This window comes from Fulmarus glacialis, unplaced genomic scaffold (genome assembly GCF_000690835.1).
Source record: "Fulmarus glacialis isolate BGI_N327 unplaced genomic scaffold, ASM69083v1 scaffold5438, whole genome shotgun sequence".
Classification (NCBI taxonomy): domain Eukaryota; kingdom Metazoa; phylum Chordata; class Aves; order Procellariiformes; family Procellariidae; genus Fulmarus; species Fulmarus glacialis.
Genome location: NW_009228821.1, coordinates 41,966 through 65,316, shown reverse-complemented (window position 1 = coordinate 65,316; position 23,351 = coordinate 41,966). Strand labels below are relative to the sequence as shown.

The 23,351-nt window shown below is 47.2% G+C and overlaps 1 protein-coding gene across 1 annotated transcript; it reads right to left on the bottom strand.

Annotated features, from left to right (window-relative positions):
* Positions 1–238: 238 nt before the first annotated feature.
* LOC104081022 (arf-GAP with coiled-coil, ANK repeat and PH domain-containing protein 3-like) lies at positions 239–21,143 on the bottom strand (the record flags this gene model as incomplete). Its single annotated transcript, XM_009583605.1, has 5 exons — positions 239–460; positions 3,545–3,603; positions 16,561–16,614; positions 17,129–17,248; positions 21,047–21,143. Coding segments are annotated over 5 exons (552 nt in total), but the record flags the coding sequence as incomplete, so codon positions are not given.
* Between the last annotated feature and the right edge of the window lie 2,208 nt (positions 21,144–23,351).

The following is a 23,351-nucleotide window of genomic DNA, read 5'->3' as shown; positions in this document are numbered from 1 at the left end:
GTACAACTACACTAGTGCCTGAAAGTAGAGCAAACCTCGGTGGTTTCATGCTCCATCACACACCAGTCCTAAGGACTCCCTGCCTCAGGGGGCAGAGGACAAAATGTCCAATGGATTAGTAATCCAGTACCCTTTTGAACCCAATTCTAAGACCCTACTTGCCCTCTCTCATTCCTCAACTTCTTCATTCCCTACAGTAGATTATTTAGCAATTTGCCTGTGATGTCTTGCTCTGTACTGGGAAATGCAGTCAGAGCTGGGGGCACAGACACCAACCTGCAACACATAGTCTAGGGCCAGATGCCGGAAACATTTTCTGGTTATGGTCAAGGTGCCTGTTGCCTCCTCCACTTCATGGGGCTTGTGCCGAGGTGCCTGGGCATTCTTCACCAGTGAAATCTCCATGTCCTCTCGCACCTTGTCAAACTGCTTCTTGGTTTCCTTGAACTTCCGGACGTCACTGGAACCCAAAGAAAATGAGATGGTGAGAATCATTGCTACAAAGCAGCCAGAATATTGCTCATACCAGCAGAGCAGGGGGAAGTGCAACCAGGTACACTGATCTCTCAGAGATCCTGCTCCAGATGCCATTGGGATCCTAACCCACCCCACCAAGCTCCACTGTGTCCAGCTGGACTGACTCCAGATTAACTCTAGCCAGTCTTCCTTTAGAAACAGTTGGCAAGGAAAGATACTGGACCTTACACACTGCCTTCAAAGCCTTAAGGAAATTCTCCAAGGACAGCATCCAGAAAGCCACACCAGATGGCATCCAGCCCTAAAGACAGTCCACAATTGCCCTCAGAATGAGTGGTGAGCAGAACATTTCAGAACCTACCTGTGAAAACACGTGCTTCATATTTCACCTTGTGAAAGGAGTAAAACCAGCTACTTTTCCAATTCAGGACAGGGCATTCAACTAGGGCAGTCAGGCCATTCATGTGCATCTCTAGCTGATTCTGTCTTGTCTGACTGTAAAATCCAGACATTTGACTACTCTTTTCCCCTTTTATAATAGTCACATTTATTAACATTTGCATTCGGAAGTACACAATCCACAATTTTATTTACGCCTAGAGACCTCACATGGGATCAGGGGTCTCCTTTGCAAGGGCAGGGCGGAGGCTATAAAGGCATAGCAACAGACAGGTTTTTTTAGTTTGTTCGGTTGTTTTCTTAATTAAACAGCAGGTACCATTCAGGCAGGATTTGATTTGAGTTGCATGACCACAAAGAAGTGAGGACAGCAATTCCTGAAGATCAGCTCTTACAAGTGGCCCTGGTTCCTCAGGAGTTAAAAGCAGCAATGCTGATTTACAGCTGTAACACAAACACTTATTTTCTGTCCAGGGGAGCTCTGTTTACCTCAAGTATAAATTGTTATAACTTAAAGTACTTAAAAACTGTTAGTAAATAGGTAGCATCCACTTATTCTTTGCCCTAGGGAAGACGAAGAGCCTCTGTTGAACATGACAGTAAATGCTGAACTCTGCCCTGTGGCAAGTTGTTTGAAGTAGCATATACTTATGTATGGATCAGCCTCTGGCCAAGCGACTCTACCATGGGCCAGTACAGTAAGGATAAGTGAAAACAGAGGTGATTGGATTACTGTTCTGGTGGTTGTTGCTTTTTCACATTGCCCCCAATGCTCAGGGCTGCTGAGTTACATGGCCATCAGCTCCATTCACAGGAAAATAACAGGGACGTCCTTTGCATTTTTAGGTCACTTGCAGGAAAGGGCTGTGGGGATTTTACATAACTTTTGATCCAGCTTCCTCGTCTGTGCATATCCCCAGTGGAAAGGCGCAGGAGTTTGGAGGCGTGTGATACTGCTGGAAATTCTCAGCTAGCTCTAATTCAGGCTGCAGCAGCATGACTGCTACCTTAAGATTTAGCTAATAAAACCCTCCTACTCAGCAAGATCTGTGGCTTGGTAACATGCTAAGGCAGTCACAGAGCATTTGGCTACTGACAGCATGGGCAGGGCAAGCTGACCTCTCCTGTGTGTACCACGTAAATAAGGCAAAGACCTTCAGGGCTTGGGGACAGGGAGGGCAGGTTAGAGGGTACAATATTGCCCTTTCAGATACGTATGAATCACCATGCAAGGGCACACTTCCCATTGTTCCTTTGCTCCCATCGTCAGCCAGGAAGTTGCAGATTGGCCCTAGTTGGATTATTCAAAATGGTCCCAAGCATAGAAATTATTTTCCAACCAAGGGCAGGAGCAATGCAAAGATCAATGCACCAGGGCCTGCAGAGGTTGAGCAGTACGAATGTAAAAAAAAAAAAAAAAAAACAGTAAGTTGCAAAGATGCTGAAAGGATGACAGACCCAAAATGAAGGTGAAATTCCCCCTTCTGACTGCCAGCCTTAAGCAGATTAAACCTGAGCTCATCAGAGAAATGATTATAGAGAAAGCAGAGGTAGGGTGAGTGCTAGGCAAGAAGATGGGGATGAGGAATGGGGGGGTCAGCTAGGGACCCCCTCCGTCTATCAAACCACACAGCTGCTGAGGGATTCACAATTACCAGTTCTCATGGCAACCAGTCCTGCTTAGCTGAAGGCCTCGGTTCCCTCTCTGACCTACATTCAGCTGACTCGGGAGCCAGTGCTGCACCAGGTGCCTGCCCTGGGGAAAAGAGGTACCCGGAGGAAACACGTTAATGCAGCAATGGCAGGGACAGCCTGCTGAGAGACTTGATCAAAGGTACAGACTGTCCCATTCAATTAACTTCCTCGGCCCAGTTCTTCTGCACCTCAGGCCTGCCATGTGCAAGTCAACATCCTTAATATGCAATATTCTGCATTGCTCACACCAGGGCATTGTAAACTTGCTTTCCATTAGCAAAGAACTCAGTGGTCAAGCTCCAAGCTGAAGGCACAGTGATGATTAGCTGCTCCCTCCACACAAGAAGGGGCCTCCTGTCTGTTTCATCTTCCAGACAGATGCTCAGGTTACTCCAGAAGAGCAGGGCTGCTGTAATTTTGAGTGACTAAGCATGATGCTTGGGGAGCTAAGAAAACAATGATTCTGCTGGACCCCAAAGTCATTTGGCAGCAAAGTTCCTCCCTTCTGCAAGCATGCACTAGTTTAAACCACTAATGAAACCCTGCACTGAACATAAGATAACATGAGATGTAGAGCTGGCCCTGCTCTGCAGGGATCTGAACTCTGGAATGCGTTTAACCTAGAGGATCAGTGAGAAGCAGCAAAGATGGGCTCTGCAGATGAACTTTTGCCAGACTTCGGGATGATGCTCTGATCTGGAAATATGCTACTTGTCTTTAGCTTTAGCTATGAGCTGGGAACAGGATGAAGACATCTGGTTGACAACAGAGCAACCAAATGATAGTGTAGCAAGATGACAGCAATAGCCATCTCACAAACCAGATCCTTTCCTTTGCCCTTCAGCATCTCTTCTGCTCCAAGCAGAGCCTTCAGTAGTTGTGTGGAGGTTGTAGTTCTGTTTCCAGTGCACAAAGGACAGGTGCAATGGAAGTTCAAGAATCTGAAGACCAAACTGATAAGACAAGTACTCACTCTTTCACAAAATTGTGCAGCTGCTGCCGAACTGACCTCTGAGCCTGGTCAAACAGGATCTGAAAGAAGAGAGAGGGAAAAGAATATCAAATATTTTTGAAACATGGAAACATTGAGGAGTCAGAAAATCCATGAATGCTCTCTAGGACCTTCAATGTGACGGACTCAGCATTACTCCAGGGCTTAGTGGTGTCCAATACCTGATGGCTGTCATAATGGATAATAACTTTTTTCTGTAGCTGCAGCACTCCCTTACAAGTGCAGAATTCCTGCACCGCAGGTTCCACAGCCTCTGCCAGGGCTCTGAATATCTCAGAGACCTATGCCACCAACATACCTTCATAAGAGGAGTGTTTGTAGGAGCAGTTGCCTTCCTAGTCCCCACTTTGAACTATCTCTCCCAAGCCTCGAATTTCTCATTTTGCCAGAGGAGGGCACTGTCACCTCAACACTACACCACTTAGGGAAGGAGACAGGAACAATGGCTGAAGGTACATCACAGCCAGCCACACGCTAATGAACATGGGTGAGAGGTCCAAGCATACGATATAAAGAGACTTAGTTCCTACAAGTCTTTTAAGTTTTACTCTTCTGTCTGTCCCTCACAAAAAAATGGTCCCAAGCCCATTACTCTACACCCTCTGCCCATCTCATCTCCAGCCCTCTCATCTTCCTTTAAGAAATGTTCTCCCCCCACCCTCTGCTAGATGCCGAACCGTAGCATCTGCTCAGCTCCCTCCCATCCATCTCTAACAGGCACGATTACAAATAACTCCGTATTTCAGACATGCATTGGGATGACACAGCATTTTGGCTGATTGGGACCAGATGGGCAGAGGCTCCCAGACCGCATAGCAACTGCAGCAGGAAGTACACATCGTCCCGGGGTTACAGAGAAAAGCCGTTTGCCATGCTGCAGCTAGCAAGAATGGCCCACAAAGAATGGACAGGGTCCCCATTTCATTCCACCATCAGGAACACAAGGCCTGGGCACTGGACCAAAACTTAATGATACCCTGAAACATCACAGTGCTGGGATCTGGCATGATTACAGCTGTTTGGCATGAGTAACCCTGGCTTATTTGCTCCAACACTGTGTCCCGAGCAGCCAACTTAACCCAGAGGGGTCCTGGAACACACAATGGCAGCTGTGTCTGTCTTCCTGAGGACAGAGTCACCAGGAGGAGCATTTCCCAATCCAGCATTTGGCCTTGCTTTCTCTCCTGAAATGACCAAAGCCCTTTCAGGGGAGGCTGCCTGAGCCCACAGTGTGAGGGACTGTTCTCAACCAGGGAGCGTGAGGCTGACGCAGGACTTCATCAAGGCACCTTCTCTCAGCAAGCAGACTGTATGAAGCCCTTCAGATTAAAACAAACAGCTTTTTCCAGTTTGCTTTTTCCTCCCCCTTCCTCTTTGTGGCAAGCTTCGATTTCCAGTGGGAGTTTTTTGGGCAGCTTCCCTTGATACTCCACCCACCATCTCTCCTCTCCTTTTCTGGCCACCTTCTCTGCTTCACTGCACAGTTCAAGTCAGACCCAGAAGTGGTGAGCACCTCTGGGTCTCCTGGCTTTTTCGAAGAGGGAGGAACAGTCATCTTATATCAGACCATTTACAGTGAAAAAGAGCCGGCATTGCCTAAAGCAGCAGCTTTTTGTGAGGAGGTGGTGAGTTAACCTCGTCTGACTGCCAGATGCCCACCAAGCCACTCTCTCACTACCCCTCCTCAGCAAGACAAGAGGAGAAAATAAGATGAAAAAGTTCATGGGTTGAGATAAGTACAGGGAGATCACTCACCAGTTACGATCACAGGCAAAACAGACTTGACTTGGGGAAGATTGATTTAATTAATGACCAATTAAAAAGAGAGGATAGTGAGATACAAGAACAAAACTAAATGCATGATCCACATTCCCAGCCTGAGCAGTACTTTGTCTACACCACTAAGATCTCGGCAGGCATTGCAGAGATCTGACATGTGACACACTCTGAGGTGGTCACAAGCTTTAACCTTCTCATGCCCTGTAGTAATCTACTAGCAAAACCACTCTGGTTCATTCCTGACCCTTCCTTCCAGTGCCAACAAACTCAAACAGACACAGATGTCCTCCCTACCCAACATCTCCAACTAGGAGATAAGCAAGCCATGCTTTTGACACTACACAGGTGTAGTACTCCAAACAGAATGCAAAGCACTCCGCATAGAAGCAGCAGCATTGGCTGCAGAGCCTCAAACACATTCATTATGTGTATTGCTGCAGCCAAGGACAAAGCAAGGAACATGCCAGGACTAGCTGAGTATAAACAGCCATGAGCGGCCTCTAAATATGAACAGATGCAAAGCAAGGGGGAAAGAAAGAAAACCCCAAGACCACCCAGCTTTGTGTTTTTACCAATGTAAATTATTTACTGCTCTTGGCATCCATTCGCTCTCTCCAACGGCATTCCAAGACGCATTGGCCTGCAACTTTTCCCATGGAGCAGCTTCCCCAAGTGATGTTTGGGCATTGACAATGCTTCCCTCCACTCATGATACCATGCAGGGATAGGGAAGCAGCAGGAAAGCCATCTGGTTCCCACCTGCACCTACATCTGGAAAGTTTCCATCATTGGTTTCCACCAAGATGACACATTTGCTTAGGATCAGGGAAAGGAAGGGACACTCTTATGTCGTCCTCAGGACTGCAGACAAGTACCCTGGGACATTCCAGGGTACATAAAAATCAAACCACACAGCTAATGAACAGGGCTTCCTCAGCTTGATACATAGCAAATCTGGGCTACACAAAGCTACGATACGGATGGGAACCAGTGCGACTGAAGGGCTTCACAGAAATGCAGGCTGTTCCCTGCTGTGTGATGACAAGCAGATACCACACTAGGCAGTGCTAGTGTGGAACACTACATCCACCTTACTATTCCTGCCTGGAAAAATCAGCTCCTAGCTGGTGCCCTAGGGTACTGCATTGAAAGAAGCAAGCAAAAAGTCTGCTGAGCACTCAGTACGCAGGACAAACCAAGCAAGGTCCCAAGCCAGGCAGATAACCCTGGAAGTAGGATACTGCCCTCGCCCTTCTGCGGTAGTCAGAAAGGCTCTGCACACCAGTGTGTCTGGCTGGAAAAAGGACAGATGCTTTGAACAGCACAAGTGAAGCATTTAAAGAAGGTCTCTGCCTGTAACAGGTAGGCACTCTCCCAGCAGGGTGCTTCCAGGCCTATGTGCAATGCTCTTCTCCTGCCACAGCACGGGCTTGTCCTCAGGCTGCCTAGGAAGAAGAATTAACTAAGGATTCATTCCAGGTTTAAAAACCAGAGCTCATAAAACTGCTCCTTCCTGTTTACTGAGAGAGAATTGAACTCATGGTGACCACGTAAGCAGTATTCCTATGCCTGTGGTACAGGGACACTTCTATGTGGAATTTTAATTTAAATATATCTGTATTAGAACAGGAGAACTGCACACACGAGGAAGACAGGCCATATATATCCATCTGCTGCTCTGTCAATACTCCTCTCCCCTGCTCCTGTTATTCACGCACTGAGCCCCACACCACCGTGATGGTGCCCTTCCTTCCAGTCTGCACTGATTCATACAGTGGTTTGCCAAGTGGTTTGTGAGGGGATACCAGGTAATGAATATACCTTGCCTGCCAGCAGCACCTCTGCTGAGAAGCATCCTATGATACCAGCATTACTTTTATTGCTTCTTCATTAATTTTGCCAGGCAAGATCATCAGGGGAATTTTTTCAAGTGGGTCCTCCATTCAATTTTCAATGCAAAATAAATAGAGTTTTAAGAGCTACAGTTTCAAACATAAAACCATCCCTTGGCTTTTTCTCCTTTCCCAGAAATACTTGGAACAAATAATTTGTTTTAAGATTTTCCAGGCCAAATACCACCCCACCCTCTCTCTTAGCTTCCACCAAGACATGAGAAGTCCAGCCTATGACTCACACACATCTGTGCCTGAGGAGGGTCAGCACGAAAGAAGGGAGTTAACACAGCTCTCCCTCAACAGCAGCAAAAGGCTAGATCCTACATTCCACCTTCCCAGCATGGGCTTCTAAGGAAATGGGATAAATCCAAACCTGTGTTTGACAGGGGGCTTAGGAATTTCACACCCCCAAGAAATGAATGCAAGTTCAGTGGCGCAGGATGTTATTCCTGGAACTGCAAGCCTGAAAATCAAGATAGAGGTCATCCGAGATCCAAAGGGATGCCACTGCTACAGGACTCCCACATGACTCCTTGCAGAGCTTACAAGAGAAGAGGTGATCCCACCAGGCTCCAAAGCAAAGCAGAAGCAAAAAAGAAGTGAGATTGCCTGGCTGTAGACTGCTTCTCTCAGCACTTACATGCATGAAGTTCAGAAGTAGGACATCGCAGCTGCACATGGGAATAGTGCTTGAGTAGAGACTAAAGGTAGGCAATGGCATTTGTGGTGGGAATTTGTCAAGGAGCAGCAGAAGCCATTGGACCAGGAGCTGTAACGCAGCTAACAGAGCAGGGGCCTCACCAGCCAAGGCTCCACACCACCACACCAAGAAAGCAGGGCAGGTCCAGAGATGGTGGCCAGATTCAACCCAGAACCCAGATCATCAGGTAAGTTTGTGGTGATGAGGCAGGTCCAAGGCCAAGCTGGGATGTCAGTCCACGTATCAGAGTCAGACCCAGAGATTGCCAGGCAGATCCATGGTGACAAGGCAGGTCCAGCATCAAGCTAGAAAAATCAGCCTGGAAGTTGAGATCACCAGGGTCCATAGCTGGGTATGGCTGTAGCTGAGCTGCAGACCTGTACTCCTACAGCACAGCTCAAACTAAGACTAAAGACCCCAGGCAGAGCTTAAATGGAGTCCCTGGGCCCATGGGTGGAGGGTGTGGGTGGAGGCCTCAGGTGAAGCTGGTCAGAGCCATTAAGGTCTATTAGTGCACTGAGAGCCATAGCCCCAGACGAGACCAAGGTTACTAAGAGAATCAGCCATTCTCCTGCAATAACTGGCCCCAGCTGATGAGATGGAGGGTGTGGAACTTCCCCTGCAGCTGCCTGACATGTGGACAAAGGCAGCTCTCCCTTCCCCAGCTCCGCCAGTTCACCACCCCAGCCACGGCAGTCGTGGGCTGGATGAGTCACTTCTCTGCGCGTCTCTCTCCCGTGGCCACTCTGGGGGCCTCCTTCTCACCAACGTCCCCAGAAACAGTCTGGGGACTGGTTTATGTTGCATTTAAATGAGGGTTGGTTGTCTGGTGGCCTGGGAATCAGAGCCTGATCCTTTTATTGGTCTCGGGAACCCTGTCCCGCGGCAGTCTCCCAAACCGGGGGCACTGCAGTCTGTCTGTGAGAGAGGAAGGCAACTACAGCCAGGCCGGCCGGTCGGCTACAGGGCTGCCCAGATGCGATTCTGTTGGCTATCTCTGAGCATCTGCTGGGGAACAAAAGTGACCACGTTCCCCAGCCTGCAGAAGGTGATCATCCACAATCCTTACGTCAGTCTTCCTATCAGACACCCTGCTCCCCAAAGATGGCCCATTCTGCCGATAAGCCCCTTGTGCTGATCAAACAGGGCACCGTTAGGACTGCAGTGGCTTTGGAAGGTCTCTCCACCTTTTCCTCTTCTCTTCAACTCCCTGTCCTGCTGCAGAGTTGCAAAGAGGTTTTCCAAGACCTGGGTGCTTTTTTGTTCTATGGCATGTCTATCCAAGCTGAGGTCAGGGTGTGCCTCACAGAGCTTTGGAAAGAGCATGTAAATACCACTGCAGCTGCTCAAATAACAAAATAAAACTCAACAATGACAGCATACCGTACATTTTCCCTGATTTCATATTCCTACAGTTTACTTCTCTTTCATTGCAGCTTCTAGCAGCTGAATATAGTAACCTAAGGGGCAGGGGGGCCAGGCAGAATTCAAGCATCCTTTGTTTGGCAGGGGATGCTTAAATGACTTCTATTCCTGTCTGGCTATATGATTTGGTCCTACATCTCTTGAGTGATGGCCCACCAGATAAATGCCACCCATGAACAGCATTCCATCTGTGATGCCTTTGTAATATAGCTCACTTGAGGATTTGTGCTCTGGAAAACAAGCTGACTACACTACTTCTATTACACATGTCGGATGTCAACACAGCCTAAGCCTAACTTCTGAACCAGGCTGAAGTTGAGTCTCTCTCACAAAAAGCTCAAGACTTCCAGTTTGTGCTTAGGTCAAAGGACATTTGTTCCTGCCCCTTACATATTACTGAAGCTCCTTCTCTCCCCTAACTAGAAAGCGGACGTCCTAAGATATTCTAGAAACTGAAAAAAACCTAGTCTTTCTGAAACTCAGAATGCAGCACTGAGCTCGTGTTAACTGCTAGACTGGTATCAAACTTCAAGGGCAGCAGCTCAGTAAAGTCTTTTAGACTAGTGTAATGCCATTGCACTAGGACACAATGGCAAAAACTGTGAAGCCATGAGATGACAGAAAGCATCTCCCCTGTCAGATGGTAATCCTGCATCCACAAATGATATCCCTGACTGTGGTAGCTTGATGCACCTGGACCCTTCCCAAGTGCTGTCAGAAAATGCAGGTGGTCCACCCAACCCTGTGGAGAATAGGCAGCTTGGAAGCACCCTCCACTTTCACTTCCTTCTTCCCTCCCTCTGAACTCCACCACTACCCTCCACCCATGACATCTGCCATCTGCCTCACTGACTCATCACAGCCTGGGTGGCTTTTCTTCTTGTCAGCAGGCAATGCTTCAGCAGGAAATGCTTCCCGGCTCGCTCAGCATAGCTAAATCTCCCCTGCAAGCTGCTACTGCTCCTGCTGGAGGATTCCTGTGACGTAGCTGCAGTGATTTATGGCAGACAGGAAAGCTTAGGACTTAATGAAGCTCAACACAGTGCTGTCTGGAGTAGTACTGATGAGAGCAATGTTAATGTTACATCTTCTGAGCTGGAAAATACCTGGTGCTGCTGAAAATGCACTTAAGGGGCTCAGCCAGAGTAATCCTATCACAACAGCACTTTCACTTGCATCCTTTCGCTTTTCCTGTCTTTGTCATCACACAGAGAGAGGGAACTGCATGGGAAAGAGCCTTGATGTGTAAATGTGACAAGGTTGTGCCGCAGATCCTGGTATTTCCTTCCAAGGCATGTGTGGGGCAATAGGCTGGTGGGAAAACTGCCTCCCATTCTTTGATAGAGCCAGGGATTATTGCATCCTCACATTCACTGCCTCTTGCCCTTGTATAACCTGGAGCCTCCCCTTCCCTAGTTCCTTGGAAGTGGATGCTGACAGTTTTGAACTATCTGTAAGTTGTACAACTCTTAATCTGGACAGCTAGTCAGCACCAAGAGGTTGGCATGGAGCATAGCCAGTCGTGTCTGCTTTAAAAGTCTATGGAGAGGATTACCCTGTCTTCACAAGTGCTGATTAGGTACGTGACTGCACTAGAAAGAACTGCATCTAAAAGCAGCACAGGGAACTCTGATCAAATCAGAAGTTTTGGGGGAACAAAATCCACTTCAAGTCTAGGGTTTAACAGTCTTTGGCAATGGGGTGAAAAAAACATGCGAGCTTCTGCACTGCTGTAATTCCAAATTCCACTTCCACTGCCTAGCCTCATAGTGTAAATCCAATACCCATAATTATCAGCTACCACTCTAGAACTGATGGCAACTTTATGCTCCTTTACCTGTGGGGATACCTTGTTACACTCCTGTACTTAATTACATTCATCAGATTCTGTAAAAAGAGGGAAAGGATGTTTTCTCACATAGAATGGTCTGGCAGATTACTATGCTTTTCAACCTGTTTTGTGTTTTAGGGAGGGTGATAAGGAGGAAGGAAGGAGGCAAGCAAACAAACAGGTTTTGGAGCTGACAGCACAGCATCTGTCTGCAGACAAGCAAGGAGCATTTCCAGTACAGAAGAGCTTGGCAAGCCACAGTCAAAATTTATTCGCTCCAGTGCGGTATGCAGTGAGGAGGAGGGGTCACAGGGGAGACTTCAGGCCCTCGAGCAAAATTCCAGTTCGTGCCACTCAGGCTCATGCGAAAAGAAATGGTTCACTCTGGCGAGCTGCGCAGGAAGGTTGCTGCAAGGCTCTGGCATCCCTGTCTGCCACCCGCTGCTCAGAGGTCTCACAGAGGTAGCTGGAAACTTGTTCCCTGTCATGGATCATGCACCTCTAACCAGCGCATGGAAGCTCGCCTGATGAGGCGATGTGATACAGCATCCTTCAGAGAGTTCAGCTGTGCCCCATGCTGCAAAGACTGCACTTGCCAGAGAATGGGCAGGGGAGTTTCTGCAGAATGTCAGTTCATTCTGTGTTGAGGCAAAGGCTCCTGGCAGGTTGTGGAGTGATAGAACAGAACAGTAAAAAAAAAAGGACAGACCATATCATTTATTGGAAGGAAGTGCTCTGGGATACCGAAGTGTTTACACAGTGAGGGAAGATCCATCACTCCCTCAGGATCTCAGGTACAAGGAATTTTTCAGCAGTAAGATTTTATTTTCACTCGGGGGTAGGAAGCGCAAGCTAATACTGCAAAGGTGTCCAAGTGCCTCAGTTTCACCGAGTCCAGTGGTACTTGGAGAACTAAATAGCTCTGAGACCCTGCACCTCTGCCCTGCTTGTGTTTGGAAAAGAGCCAATTACCCTAAACACCGTACTTTTACAAGTACTGGAGGTAATAGCTGATGCTTTTAAATCCTTAGGACAACTAACAACTGCAGGACTCCTAGAGTCAATAGGGAAAGGTGGGGCATTTTGCTTTTTGAACATGGGGAAGAGTCACAGTCATTCCTCATCAGGTATTTTCCTCCTGCACGAACTGAAATTTTGGGTCTAGGATGCCTGAGGCTGGGGACCCTTATTCCCTTAGATATGTAATGTAGCGTTAGTACAACTGAGAATCAGACCACTGAATTGCTGAAAAGATGAGTACAGGAATTCAGCAGACCTACACACTGCCATGATTCTTAGGAGAGGGAAATGACAGCCCCCTAAAGCAAAATGCAATATTCATCCAGACACAGTACAGCCACCAAGAGAAATACATGCACAGCATCCTGCCTTGAATCTGACTCCCAGGTGACATGGCAGCCAGCAGGTCCTTTGGCTTTTCTGCTGATGCTGCTACCAACATCTGCAGTGATGCCTCAAGAGGTCAGCACTGTAACATCAGTAGGAAGCTCTTTTTCAAGCCACTAAGCATATGTTTCTGAACAGAACATCCTAGGAAGCCAATTGCCCAAGAAAATTACCAAGTTGGAAGGCCATTTTCCCTAGAGCAGCAAGCAAAATCAGCCTCCCATCTCAGTAGCTGGCATGTTACAGAAACATGTCCTCTGGGGCTGCTAGGGCAGTGCCATTCTCCAGCTCACTAGTCAAATCAAACGCAACCAGATAGAGACATTAGTTCCTTGACCTCTTACTTAATCATCATTACCTACATCAGTTTGTCTGAGCCATCTAACCTTTCCTGCCTCCCCTACAAAGCCATCCCTGGTAAAACAGCTGCCCAAGCAAGCCATGTTAGGCAGTCAGCACGACCAGCCAAAGCCAGGAGCCCAAACTTCTTAAATACTTAATGGAGAGAGGCAGTCACCTCCAGAGGCACAGTTCAGGGAAGCCCTGGACCATAGCTTCATGAACCTTTTCAGCCAGCACAGGCTAGCACTGCAGTCAAGAGTTCGCTGTGTTTGTGTGGTTGCACTGTGAAATGGCTTTAACCAGCTAAAAACCCGGCTAGTTTGGACACAGACCAGTGCCCTCTGCAGCTGTGTGACCCCCTGAACCAGCACTAGGGAGGGATGACAAAGGTGCTGGAGAAAGTTAATAAGGGAGAGAAGGCAAGAGAAGTGGCAGGACTGCCTCTCTCTGTGGTACGGCTAGTCTGTGCTGGCTGGAAGAGGTCAGGAAACTGCTTAGACTAAAGCAATTCCCGAGCGAAGCCAGTCTCCTAACTGGGAACTAACCCAGAAGGTGTGAGTGCTTTCTGCACTGCTGCACTTGGTTCTGCAAGGGTCAAACAGCTTTACAATTTGGTTGCTTTGCTTTCTCTCACCAAGCCAAAGCAAGACACACAGATCTGAATGGGGAAGGGACAACGCAGAATTGCTCCCTGCACTGTTTGCTAAGCAGTCTGTTGACTGTGGTTGAAATCCTCCACAGACACTGTTCCCCATGGAGCAGTGCCGCTCTCTCACAGTCCATCTTACTCAAATTTCATTATCAGACAGGGGCCCAACACTGTTTCCAGTTATGTCAGTGTAACCTCCTAGAAGTCTGTGTGGCTGAACAGAATTTGAATCCCAGCACCTTTAGTCTCAGTATTAAACCTACCCTCTTCCTGCTGTCTACTCTTCCTTGGTTTCATCCCTTTCTACAACTTGGGCAAAAATTATATTACCCAAGGTGTTGATTAATCTTTCTGACAATCCTGGTATTTACTTGGCATGAATTAGCAGAGCTTCTGTTAGTCGTTAGTCTGTGTGTCCTCCCAATAGCCCTTCAGAGACAGGAAAGCACTTGAAATGCTTTTTGCAGATATGGAAGCTGAGACATAAATGTACAATAGTCCAGATCCATGAAGGTATTGAGGTTCCTAACTTCTATGCATGCGTTGACATGAGTAAGGCATTAGCCCAAATGCATGTGGCTAAGAGCACAAAAAAAGGCAGAGGACACTGACTCCAGCTCTTTTGAACTCAGCTCTCTTGTCATCTGTCCTCTAAGGTTGCTTTTATGTTTTTTCCTCCTTGTGCATTAAAAGGAAGGTGGGAATGTTCTGGAGCTCAGTGTGTTCATCTTCTACATTCAAGCAGGTTTTATGCTTGGATCTTGCTGAACTAGAATCAGGACGTCTCTGGGCCCCATGCTCTAGCAATAAAATTATAGAACAAGCTTTTCCAACCGATTTTTTGGTGCTATTTTCCCTTCTTTTTAACTTGTTCCAGTTGTACATACTGTCCTGGCCACATTCCTAGAGTAAGCATTGACAACTGTTTTATAGCTGAGATCGTCCGACATGGATGAGCCAAGATACACATACACACACACGCACAGGCACACACAAAGGAGACAACAGAAGGCACTAAAAATAACTCAGCTAATTGAACAGCCGTCGGAGAGGGCTCAAGATCCAGCAGTCATTCCGAAGCCATTTCCTGGAGAGAGACGCACACTGCTGTGCACCAAGGGAGGAGGGTGCTCTCCAAAGGCTGTGGGGAGGGAGGATTTAAGCACGTTTCCCCTTGTGCATGCAGCTGGTGGTAGGGAAATACTGCCTTTTACAACCCCTGAGTCACATGTAGTGGGGAGCTCACCCCTCCTGAACAGGGTGCGGTGCTTGGGAAGGGTTACACCACATCAGCTGGGGATTTGACAGCTCTGGGAAGGGTCCTTCTGCCTATTAGTTGGCTGAGGCAAGAGCAATCCCAGAAGTGCCACTTTTGGCAGAGACCAGGGATCCAGGGGAAGCTGCACAGCTGGCGTAGCGGAGCTTGCAGACAGCATTCTGCATCTAGAGGTTTCTGGCTGGGACTGCTTCCTCATGGCTGGGCTGCACGCACTCCCCAGCCCAGCCCCTATCAGCGCAGCTGGGATGTGATCCCTGGAATGAAGGGGTAGCTTCTCAGGGGTTCATATGCTCCTTGGCAGAAAGGTCTTACATTTTCAGAGGAAATTTGAGCAGCATAGAAAATCAGGGTTTGACTTTCTCTGCTTTGACACAAACACGCCTTTCCTCTGATGCTCACACTGGTTTATTCACTCTCTCCCCACCAACAACGTTGCTGTACAGCTGTTTGTTCCCAAATACTAACAGTCCTAGGAGAGCTGCGTTTGCAGCACCTCTTTTCCCTGTAATTTTTTACTAGGAAACAGTCTTCCCACCTTCTTCATTAAATAATTAAATGGACTTGATGCAGCTTCTTCTCCAGCTGCACGTGGTTAACTTGCATCCCAAAAGCAAACATCGTGCCTAATGTACTTTGACAGGGACATCGTGGTATAAAAGTGGGTCAGCCCAGTGCTGACACCCTGAAGCTTCCTTCACTTTAAAGCACTTGTGCTTTAAGCTTCTACTGAATTGCAGACTTAAAATTGTGGGTCTGGCATGGAGCCACCAAGCATGAAGCACCTTCCTCTTCTATGAGGTTTACAGATGCCATGGCTGGATGTTTGGGATGGAGAAAGGGCAAATTCTATCTCTTTGGGCTCTGTTAGTGAGATACAGTCGGCTCAGGGGAATAGCCATTGTCTGGGCATTTCTCTCCTTTCATCTCAGTGTAGCATTAATATATCCTGTGTTATCCTTAAACACAAAGCTGCACACGACTCACTGAGTCTGCTCCCAGCACCAACTGAACAATGCAGTCCTTTCGGTTTGATCCATTCACAGCCTTGCCGGTGTCCTAGTGTCACAAATTTGAATGCCAAGCTTCAGAGTGTATTCCAAAGGTGCAGCAACAAGGTTATACATCCAAGCCAGAGTCGTGAGCTGTCAGAGCTCCTCAGGACCTTGTCTGTCCTCACTACAAAATCCTGTGCTGTTCAAAAAGAAGAACAAGGCATCGGGAGTGCGGGACCTTTGTGAGCTCTCCTCTTCCTCTGACAAAGTGATCTTTAACCTCACCCTTCTACATATTTGTTGTACATCTCTGATCTGAAATGAGCCAAAAGGCACCCTTGCAACAGTACATACCCTTTCACTAAGTGGTACCTCCTCTGCAAGCCTGTGGAAATCCCATTTCCTAGAGTTCACGATGCATCAGGACCGATCATTGTGAGTACACAGACTCACAGCTCATCCAATTCAATATTGTTGCAAAAGGCAACAATAACTCCCAGCCCTTTGCTGCTCTCTGGGCTACGCAATGTGCAGGGACTGGAACCTGAAAGACACTCCCTTCATGGACCCCACCTTTGCGCAGTGTCAAGTAAACCAAACAGAGAAGACCACTAATCAGTGCCTTGGGAAAGAGGTTGCCATCAGCACACAAAAAGACAAGAGGAAGCGGCATCTTACCATGTGATAGTTAATCATTTCCTGCAGACTGTCTCCAAATTTATCGAGGCACTCCTGCAAAAAAAGGTAAAGAGAACTGGCAGTGAATAGAAGCAGCTGCCCTTCATTCCCAGGGGTTCAATGGCTGAGAGAGACTCTCATTGAAGCCACTGAAGAGCCACTCTGCCATTTGGCAAGAAGGCGTTTCAAAAATGTCTGACATTGAAGCCACAGGCTCCCTGTCCTTTCCAGTTTAGTGCTGAAATCAACACGTCGTTTGTCGCTTGTGTAGGCTGGTTACTCGCGTTTCCTAAATAACTGATGCTTACTGACCCAGATTCCAACAACCTTGCCAGCACCGTGGCTTCTGGAGAAGTCCAGTTCTCCCTGCAAACAATGAATCTCACTCTGACCTTTCAGCATTGCATTATCAGACGGTCTCTATATTCCTCCAAAAATAAAATCTCATACTAAATGGCTACTTAAACAGTATAAGGGTGTTGGATGTACGGTCCATTTACAGCATCAGGAAGCTTGACACTCCCCAGCCCTCATTGTGTCCCATGCTCCATCCCTCAGGATGACTTACCGAAATCATTTCATCCTTCTTGCACTGCTGCGACAAGTCCCGGACTCCGCTGACAAAGTGCTTGTTCGTGGTGATGTAGACTTTGCCTGCTTCAATCATCCCACTGCATAGCTTTACCAGCTGCACAAGGAGAGAGGTGTGAGCGGACAGGCAGCTGATCACATCAAACTGAACTGCAGCCAGGCTGGTTTTAATCTGCACAACACTACAGCCCAAGACTTTAGAACAGGATGCCATTCACATTCCTGGTGTGGCTACACTAGCAACCCTTACTGCACGTAGCAGAAACAGGGATGCAAATCGCACTTCTAAGGGTACGTCATGCTGTCAACATTTCACTTGTCACTTAAGAATAGCAGTTCCAGGCTACCCCCTGAGGACAGATGAATCAGAGTAGCCCATTTTTTCCAGTGGGTTTCTACTGTTCAGTCTGTCCTGAGGCATCAGGACTGCAATAAAAGGAACCTGATCACACAGATTGACTGGGGAGAGGCAAGACTCCTTGGTGCTGGGTAGAAGTGATAAGCTGTCTAGAATCTCCCTGCTGGCAGTATGCTGCTCTTTGGGATTGTCGAGCCCAGTTGGCTGTTCTGTATACTTGTGGAGACTTCTCTTGCAAGGTAACCACCTTGAAATGAAGGGGAGCCAGCATTCAGCAGCATGATGTTTTTGCATCATGTTTTCCTTAAACCAACTGACGAGGACTGCTTGAGCCGTGTCTGCTGTGAGCAGCCAGTGAAAACCTATGTTCCCTCACACGCAGGTTAAATCGCCAAGATTGTAGATAACTATAAATCAATTCCCACAATTCTGCAGCCCAAGGAAACTTTGCTGGTGCACTATGAGGGCTTACAGCATACATCTCTGTACTGCCTGTGACCTGGTACAGTCTTTCTAATGGACTTGGAAGGAGTTTTGTTTGGAGAAACATTAACAACTTTAAGCAAGCTACACATGCTCCGATTCTCATCACCAGCCTTGCTATAGTGAAGCTACCAGTGAAGTTAGCTGGAACTTGCAGTAAAATGGGTTGGCTTCCTCACTTTGGAATTAGTTTGCTGCAGCACAGGTATACATCTCCAGACAGCCTTTATTAACTTTTGATAATTTAACAGCTGCAGGGAACATTCCCAGACTTCATAGCTACAGCAAACTGCCTTAGCATGCCTGGAACCGGCTGTAAAGACTGGAGCATTAGCTTAGCCAGAATTCCTGGCCATTAGCCTATCTCCTTGCATCCAAAGCTCCTTGTAAAAGGTTATGGCAAACAGCTTAAGATAAATCCATAAACCAAAGGCCCAAGAGATTTGCAACAGTAATGGCTGGCCACTGAGCACAATTTTTAAATTTTTTGGTTGGTTGGTTTTTGGTTTTTTTTAAATCATCACTGTTCTAGGCTTTTTAACTAGGTGAAAAACTTTAGCTGCTGATAACGAACAACACTTAGAACTGAAGTTTTCCATTCTCAAAATCCAGGAGCCTTTTAGGGATATTAATCTTACTAATGAAAAATGGCTTTAGAAATCTATGCCTGTCAACCAGCCTCACCTACAGGCTGGGAACGAGTAGCTCTCAAGTCTGGCTTGATGCCAAAGCCCCACTGAAGCATGGTGTGCTGGTTTGGGGCTTGGTGCTTGTTCTATTTATGCAGCCACAAGGCTTTGGGGTCTAATCTATACGCATGCATTGCAGAACAAGCTTGCTTGCCTCTGTCTGCAGTTCTGTAAAAATATATCTGAGTATATCTGAATGTACAAATATATATAGTCACACGTGGTGTATCTGTGTATACGTAGTATATACAGTCTTCACTCTTTCACTCACATCCTCTCCTGTCCACACAATTTGACAGAACAGCATCGGATGCTAGCAGACTTGTACTATCCCATCCAAGCCCAGAGAAGAAAAGCAAACAGATGCAGTTCCTGTCACATCTGGAGCCCAGACGTACACTAAGGGTTTGGACAGATCCTCTGGAAAGGAAATCCAGCCTATTCTGCAACGTGGCGGTTTCTAGCATACCTCTGTGCAAACACTTGTGGCCAAGGCTGTGTTACTGGTAGCTGAGGGCCATTCAGCACAAGCAAACTCCCAAGGGGAGCAAGGATGGCTTTACAGATGGAGCACAGGACAGAACGAAGGAAATCTCTTTGAAACAGCCCAAATCTCTGGTATTCCCTTGGATGAATCATTTACATTGCCTTTTACCTCCATTTTAAACAGGTGTTAAAAGGCTAATCATTTATAAACTAAGTGCTCAGGGGCACAGTAAAAGACAGAGAAACAGAGTCAGTCCTTGCCAGCTTGCCGCTCTTAAAGAACTAGTCATGCCAGCTATTTGGGCACCGCTGAAGAACATTTACACCAAGCCCTAGAAAGGCTGCCTTGGGCATCCACCCAGCTGGTACACAGGAGAGGAGCTGGGCCATCCAAGGCTGATTTATTAGGAATGGGGATGATTGAATCTTGTCCAAAGTTACCCTCAGAGAAACTAATTTGAACTTCAGTGGTTCTTCGGATGCAAACTCCAGCCTCACTTGCCCTGGACCCAGACCTTATAAGCCCGCTGTTGACAGTGACTGAGCCGGCACTTTGCATGACTGGTCATCTCCGCAGCAGACAGGGGAAATGATGCATGCAAACAGAATGTCCACCCACTTTGCACTACCAGAATATCACCCATAACTGCTGTCGGGGAAGACCAAAATTGCACGAGACTATTGTTTTAATGCAGTCCTCACCCAAAGGAGCTCAAATCAATTTGCAACAAAGCAGTGAACAATAAAAAGCTGAGAGCCCTGAACAGCTCTTGTACTTCCAGCCCACCCTGCCCGCTCCAGGATTGTTCCTGGCATACCAAATTGTCTAACTACAGGGGGCACTGACAGCAATAGTGCTAGAATCAGAGCAAGTTTTGCCCCATGCTTTGTGTTTAGTGCCTTCCCCTCTTCCATAGAGGAAAACAGATAACCTAAATCCCTTTGCAGCTTTCACCAGTGAGACTAGTTAGCTTGTGCAGATAACCATTTCAAGCAGCTTGAGTAGTAAATAGGTTTTATAGGACACAGTTTTGCCTAGGGCTTGTGACTTCAACAAAGCCCATTTCTCCATCAGACGCAGGAGTTTTATCCCTTGCTAGCTTTGGGAAATCTCGCAGATAAAAAGCCAAAGGCTCTTCTGGCTCCTCTTCTTCATTTCTCCCTGTTCTCATTTAGAAACAACTTGGCTGATGTCTCAGACATCAGGAGGAGTGGGGGTGGAAAAGCCGCCTTCCATCATAAAGCCTTTGACTTAGATCCAAGCTACCAACTGGATGTAAAGAATCACCAGCATAAATGCAAAATGTCCAAAGTGGTACCTGAGAGGATATTTCAAGTGTCAGATTAGAGCTGTGGCACATCATCTGGCTGAACATCAGACAGCAACCACCATCATCAGTCTGAATCCTGCCCCTTGTTCACCTGCAAGTGTCTCCTTACATCCCCGAGCTGACACAGTGGTGCCTGTGCTGTGTGGACATGGAACGGCTCCCACTCCACACAGGTTAATATCACAAGCAAGGTGGTGGAGAGGGGAAACAGAGAGCACTGAAATAACTTGCCACAACAGGAGAAGCAGTGTCAGTCCCCTGAGATCCAGGAGCAGAACAAGAAGGCCATCATTCAGCTCTAGGAGCCCAAGCCTGGACCTCTTGTCCTAACTCCACAAAGTTACAGTGGCAGTCACAAAGGAGCCTTGACAAGTACCTGTCAGCAGAGGGAGACATGGTCCTGTTGACAAGCCCAGTGTATTATACATTAGTTTCCTGACAGCCTGAGATGAGCTCACTTTAATTAGAGGAGACTGGTGGGGCTATATTCCTAAGCAGGAACCCATCAGTCCCTCTTCAAACCAATGCACTAAGCTGCGCCATCTTACCTTGTCAAGCTTCGCCTCTATCTCCACCACATCTGTTTCCACTTCATCAATGGTTGCCCTGCAACGACAACAGCAAAAAGAAATAATTAATTGATTGCTTATGATGATTGGGAAAGAAGCCAGAAGGTCCCAGATGAGTAAAGATCAGAGGGACTACGGTATGTGTGCTGGTGGTGGACAGGAGGAGGGATTCACACGTCCCACTTTGGAGCTTCCTGCTGCTACGTAAGCTTGGGACTGACTTACTCAGGAGAAGGATCACACTCATCAGGAATGAATTCCACAGGGCTGGGAAAAGAGATGGAGATTATGCTATTTTCTGTCAGTGTCATGGAGAAATTGAGGTGTGCTGTGGTAGTCAAACACAGTAAACTCATTTAGTGGCCTTGTTGTGATTCTGCAGGCAATGTGGTTAATTGGTAGTAATGCTAAGTGACACAGAAATAACCATTGTTACACCTTAGCCATCCATTCACATCAGGCACAACCTGTCTGCTTCAGTACCACCAAAACCCGTTTTCTAGGCTATAACTGTTCCTGAAGTGCAGCCACATGGCGAATTATGTCCTTTGAATCTTAGGAACCATCACTCAAGCAGAAACACATCTTGGTCCTTTTGTCGCTGAACACACATGGGGCTTTGCTTGCATATGGATAAATCTGCTCCGTGATTATCGGATCTGTTTTCTTTCCACGTCACTGGACAGATGTGACAGTAAGAGGCTAGTAGAATCCAGCTGCAAAGGTCACCAGGCCTCCCTCACAAAGTGAAATATTAACATGACATCAGCCATTTGCAAGAGGCATTCCCAGACTGAGGCACGTGGTATGAAACGACTTTTCTGAGGCCAGAGTCCATTAGTAAGCACTGTAAACCTGACAGCGTTCCCTTGCAGAGCTGCTCACTGCTATATGTCTATACTTGGACAGTTGTTTCTTTAACCACACACCTGGAAATGTGGTAAGCCTCACGCCACCTTTATGCACCAAGGATATGCAATCCAAATTTCACTGCAAGGAGCTTCTTAAGTTTGTGGGCTTGTAATTTAAAAGGTTGGTTCCTGAAATATTACACTCAGGCTTTAAAAAATCCAGCACTGAACATGTGCCATCTGAAAGAACAGTAGGGGAGAGATGTGACTTAAAGCCACATGAATCAATACTGCTATCTCAGCAAAAGGATAGGACACCCACAAACCAAAGGGAACAGCACAAGTCCTGAAGAAACCATTAGAGTATGTAGTAACTCTGTGCCTCTGAGGCTCTTGGTGTCTTCAGTGAACTAGTGGATGATGAAGATAGTGACTGTCTTCACTAAGGGACATGCTTCTAAGAGAAGGAGGGTTAAATTTAAGAAGAAAGCCCAAAAGGTCACAAAGATGGGGTCTAAATCTAAATTTCTGCCAAGCTGAGGAAGGGTTCAGACTAACAGCATGCTACTTGTATGTGCCTTACAAAGATTACACATAACCAAAGTAGCACAACACACTCAGTAACATCTATTCTAAGCATTCTTCAATGGGAAATATGTATAATACCTTACACAGGTGTGTGTAGTCCCCATCTGTAAGCTATGAGACAGCCAACATTTGCTATAGTCCTGTGTAATCCGGGTGGAGCAAAGAGGAGAGAGTCTGTCCTCACACAGTACTGGAGTAAAACAGAAGACCAGATGTTGTCAGGTCTGTCCCTAGCATCCAGGAGATCTTCAGCAGCTTCATACAAACACTGCAGGAGAGAGCAGCTTTTCTACTCATGCACACCCTCCAAAGCCTCATGTGGACTGTGAGCAGCCAGCTGATTGGGACATCCTGTGTGGCACGCTCTTTGATTAATGACAACAAAGGCCACATGATGTCATATGACCGTGGGAACTCCCCTCCCCGCACGCCCTGCCTGGCCTTTCCACATATCTGTACTTCAAGAAGGTGGAGCAGAGCAAAGCCCCTTCTAACACCACTGAAGCCCAAGAAGTTGGAGTTGGTAGGAGAGCTAGGAGACATTAACACACCACCCTGCAAACCCGAAGGCTGGAAAAAGTTGGTAGGAGAGCTAGGAGACATTAACAGACCACCCTGCAAACCGGAAGGCTGGAAAGGCTAAATAATACATTGGGCGTCACGTGAAGAATCAATGACGGAGAGTGACAGATTAGCACTCTTCCCCAGCAGACCTCAATCTTGTCTGTTAACTTTGCTGGAGGCAATGGAAATCAACTACGTTCTTCCTGTTGAGTCGCCTGATCCTTGCCCTTGACAATGTTCAATAAAGCAGCTTTTACATCTCAGTTCAGATTAAGATTTGC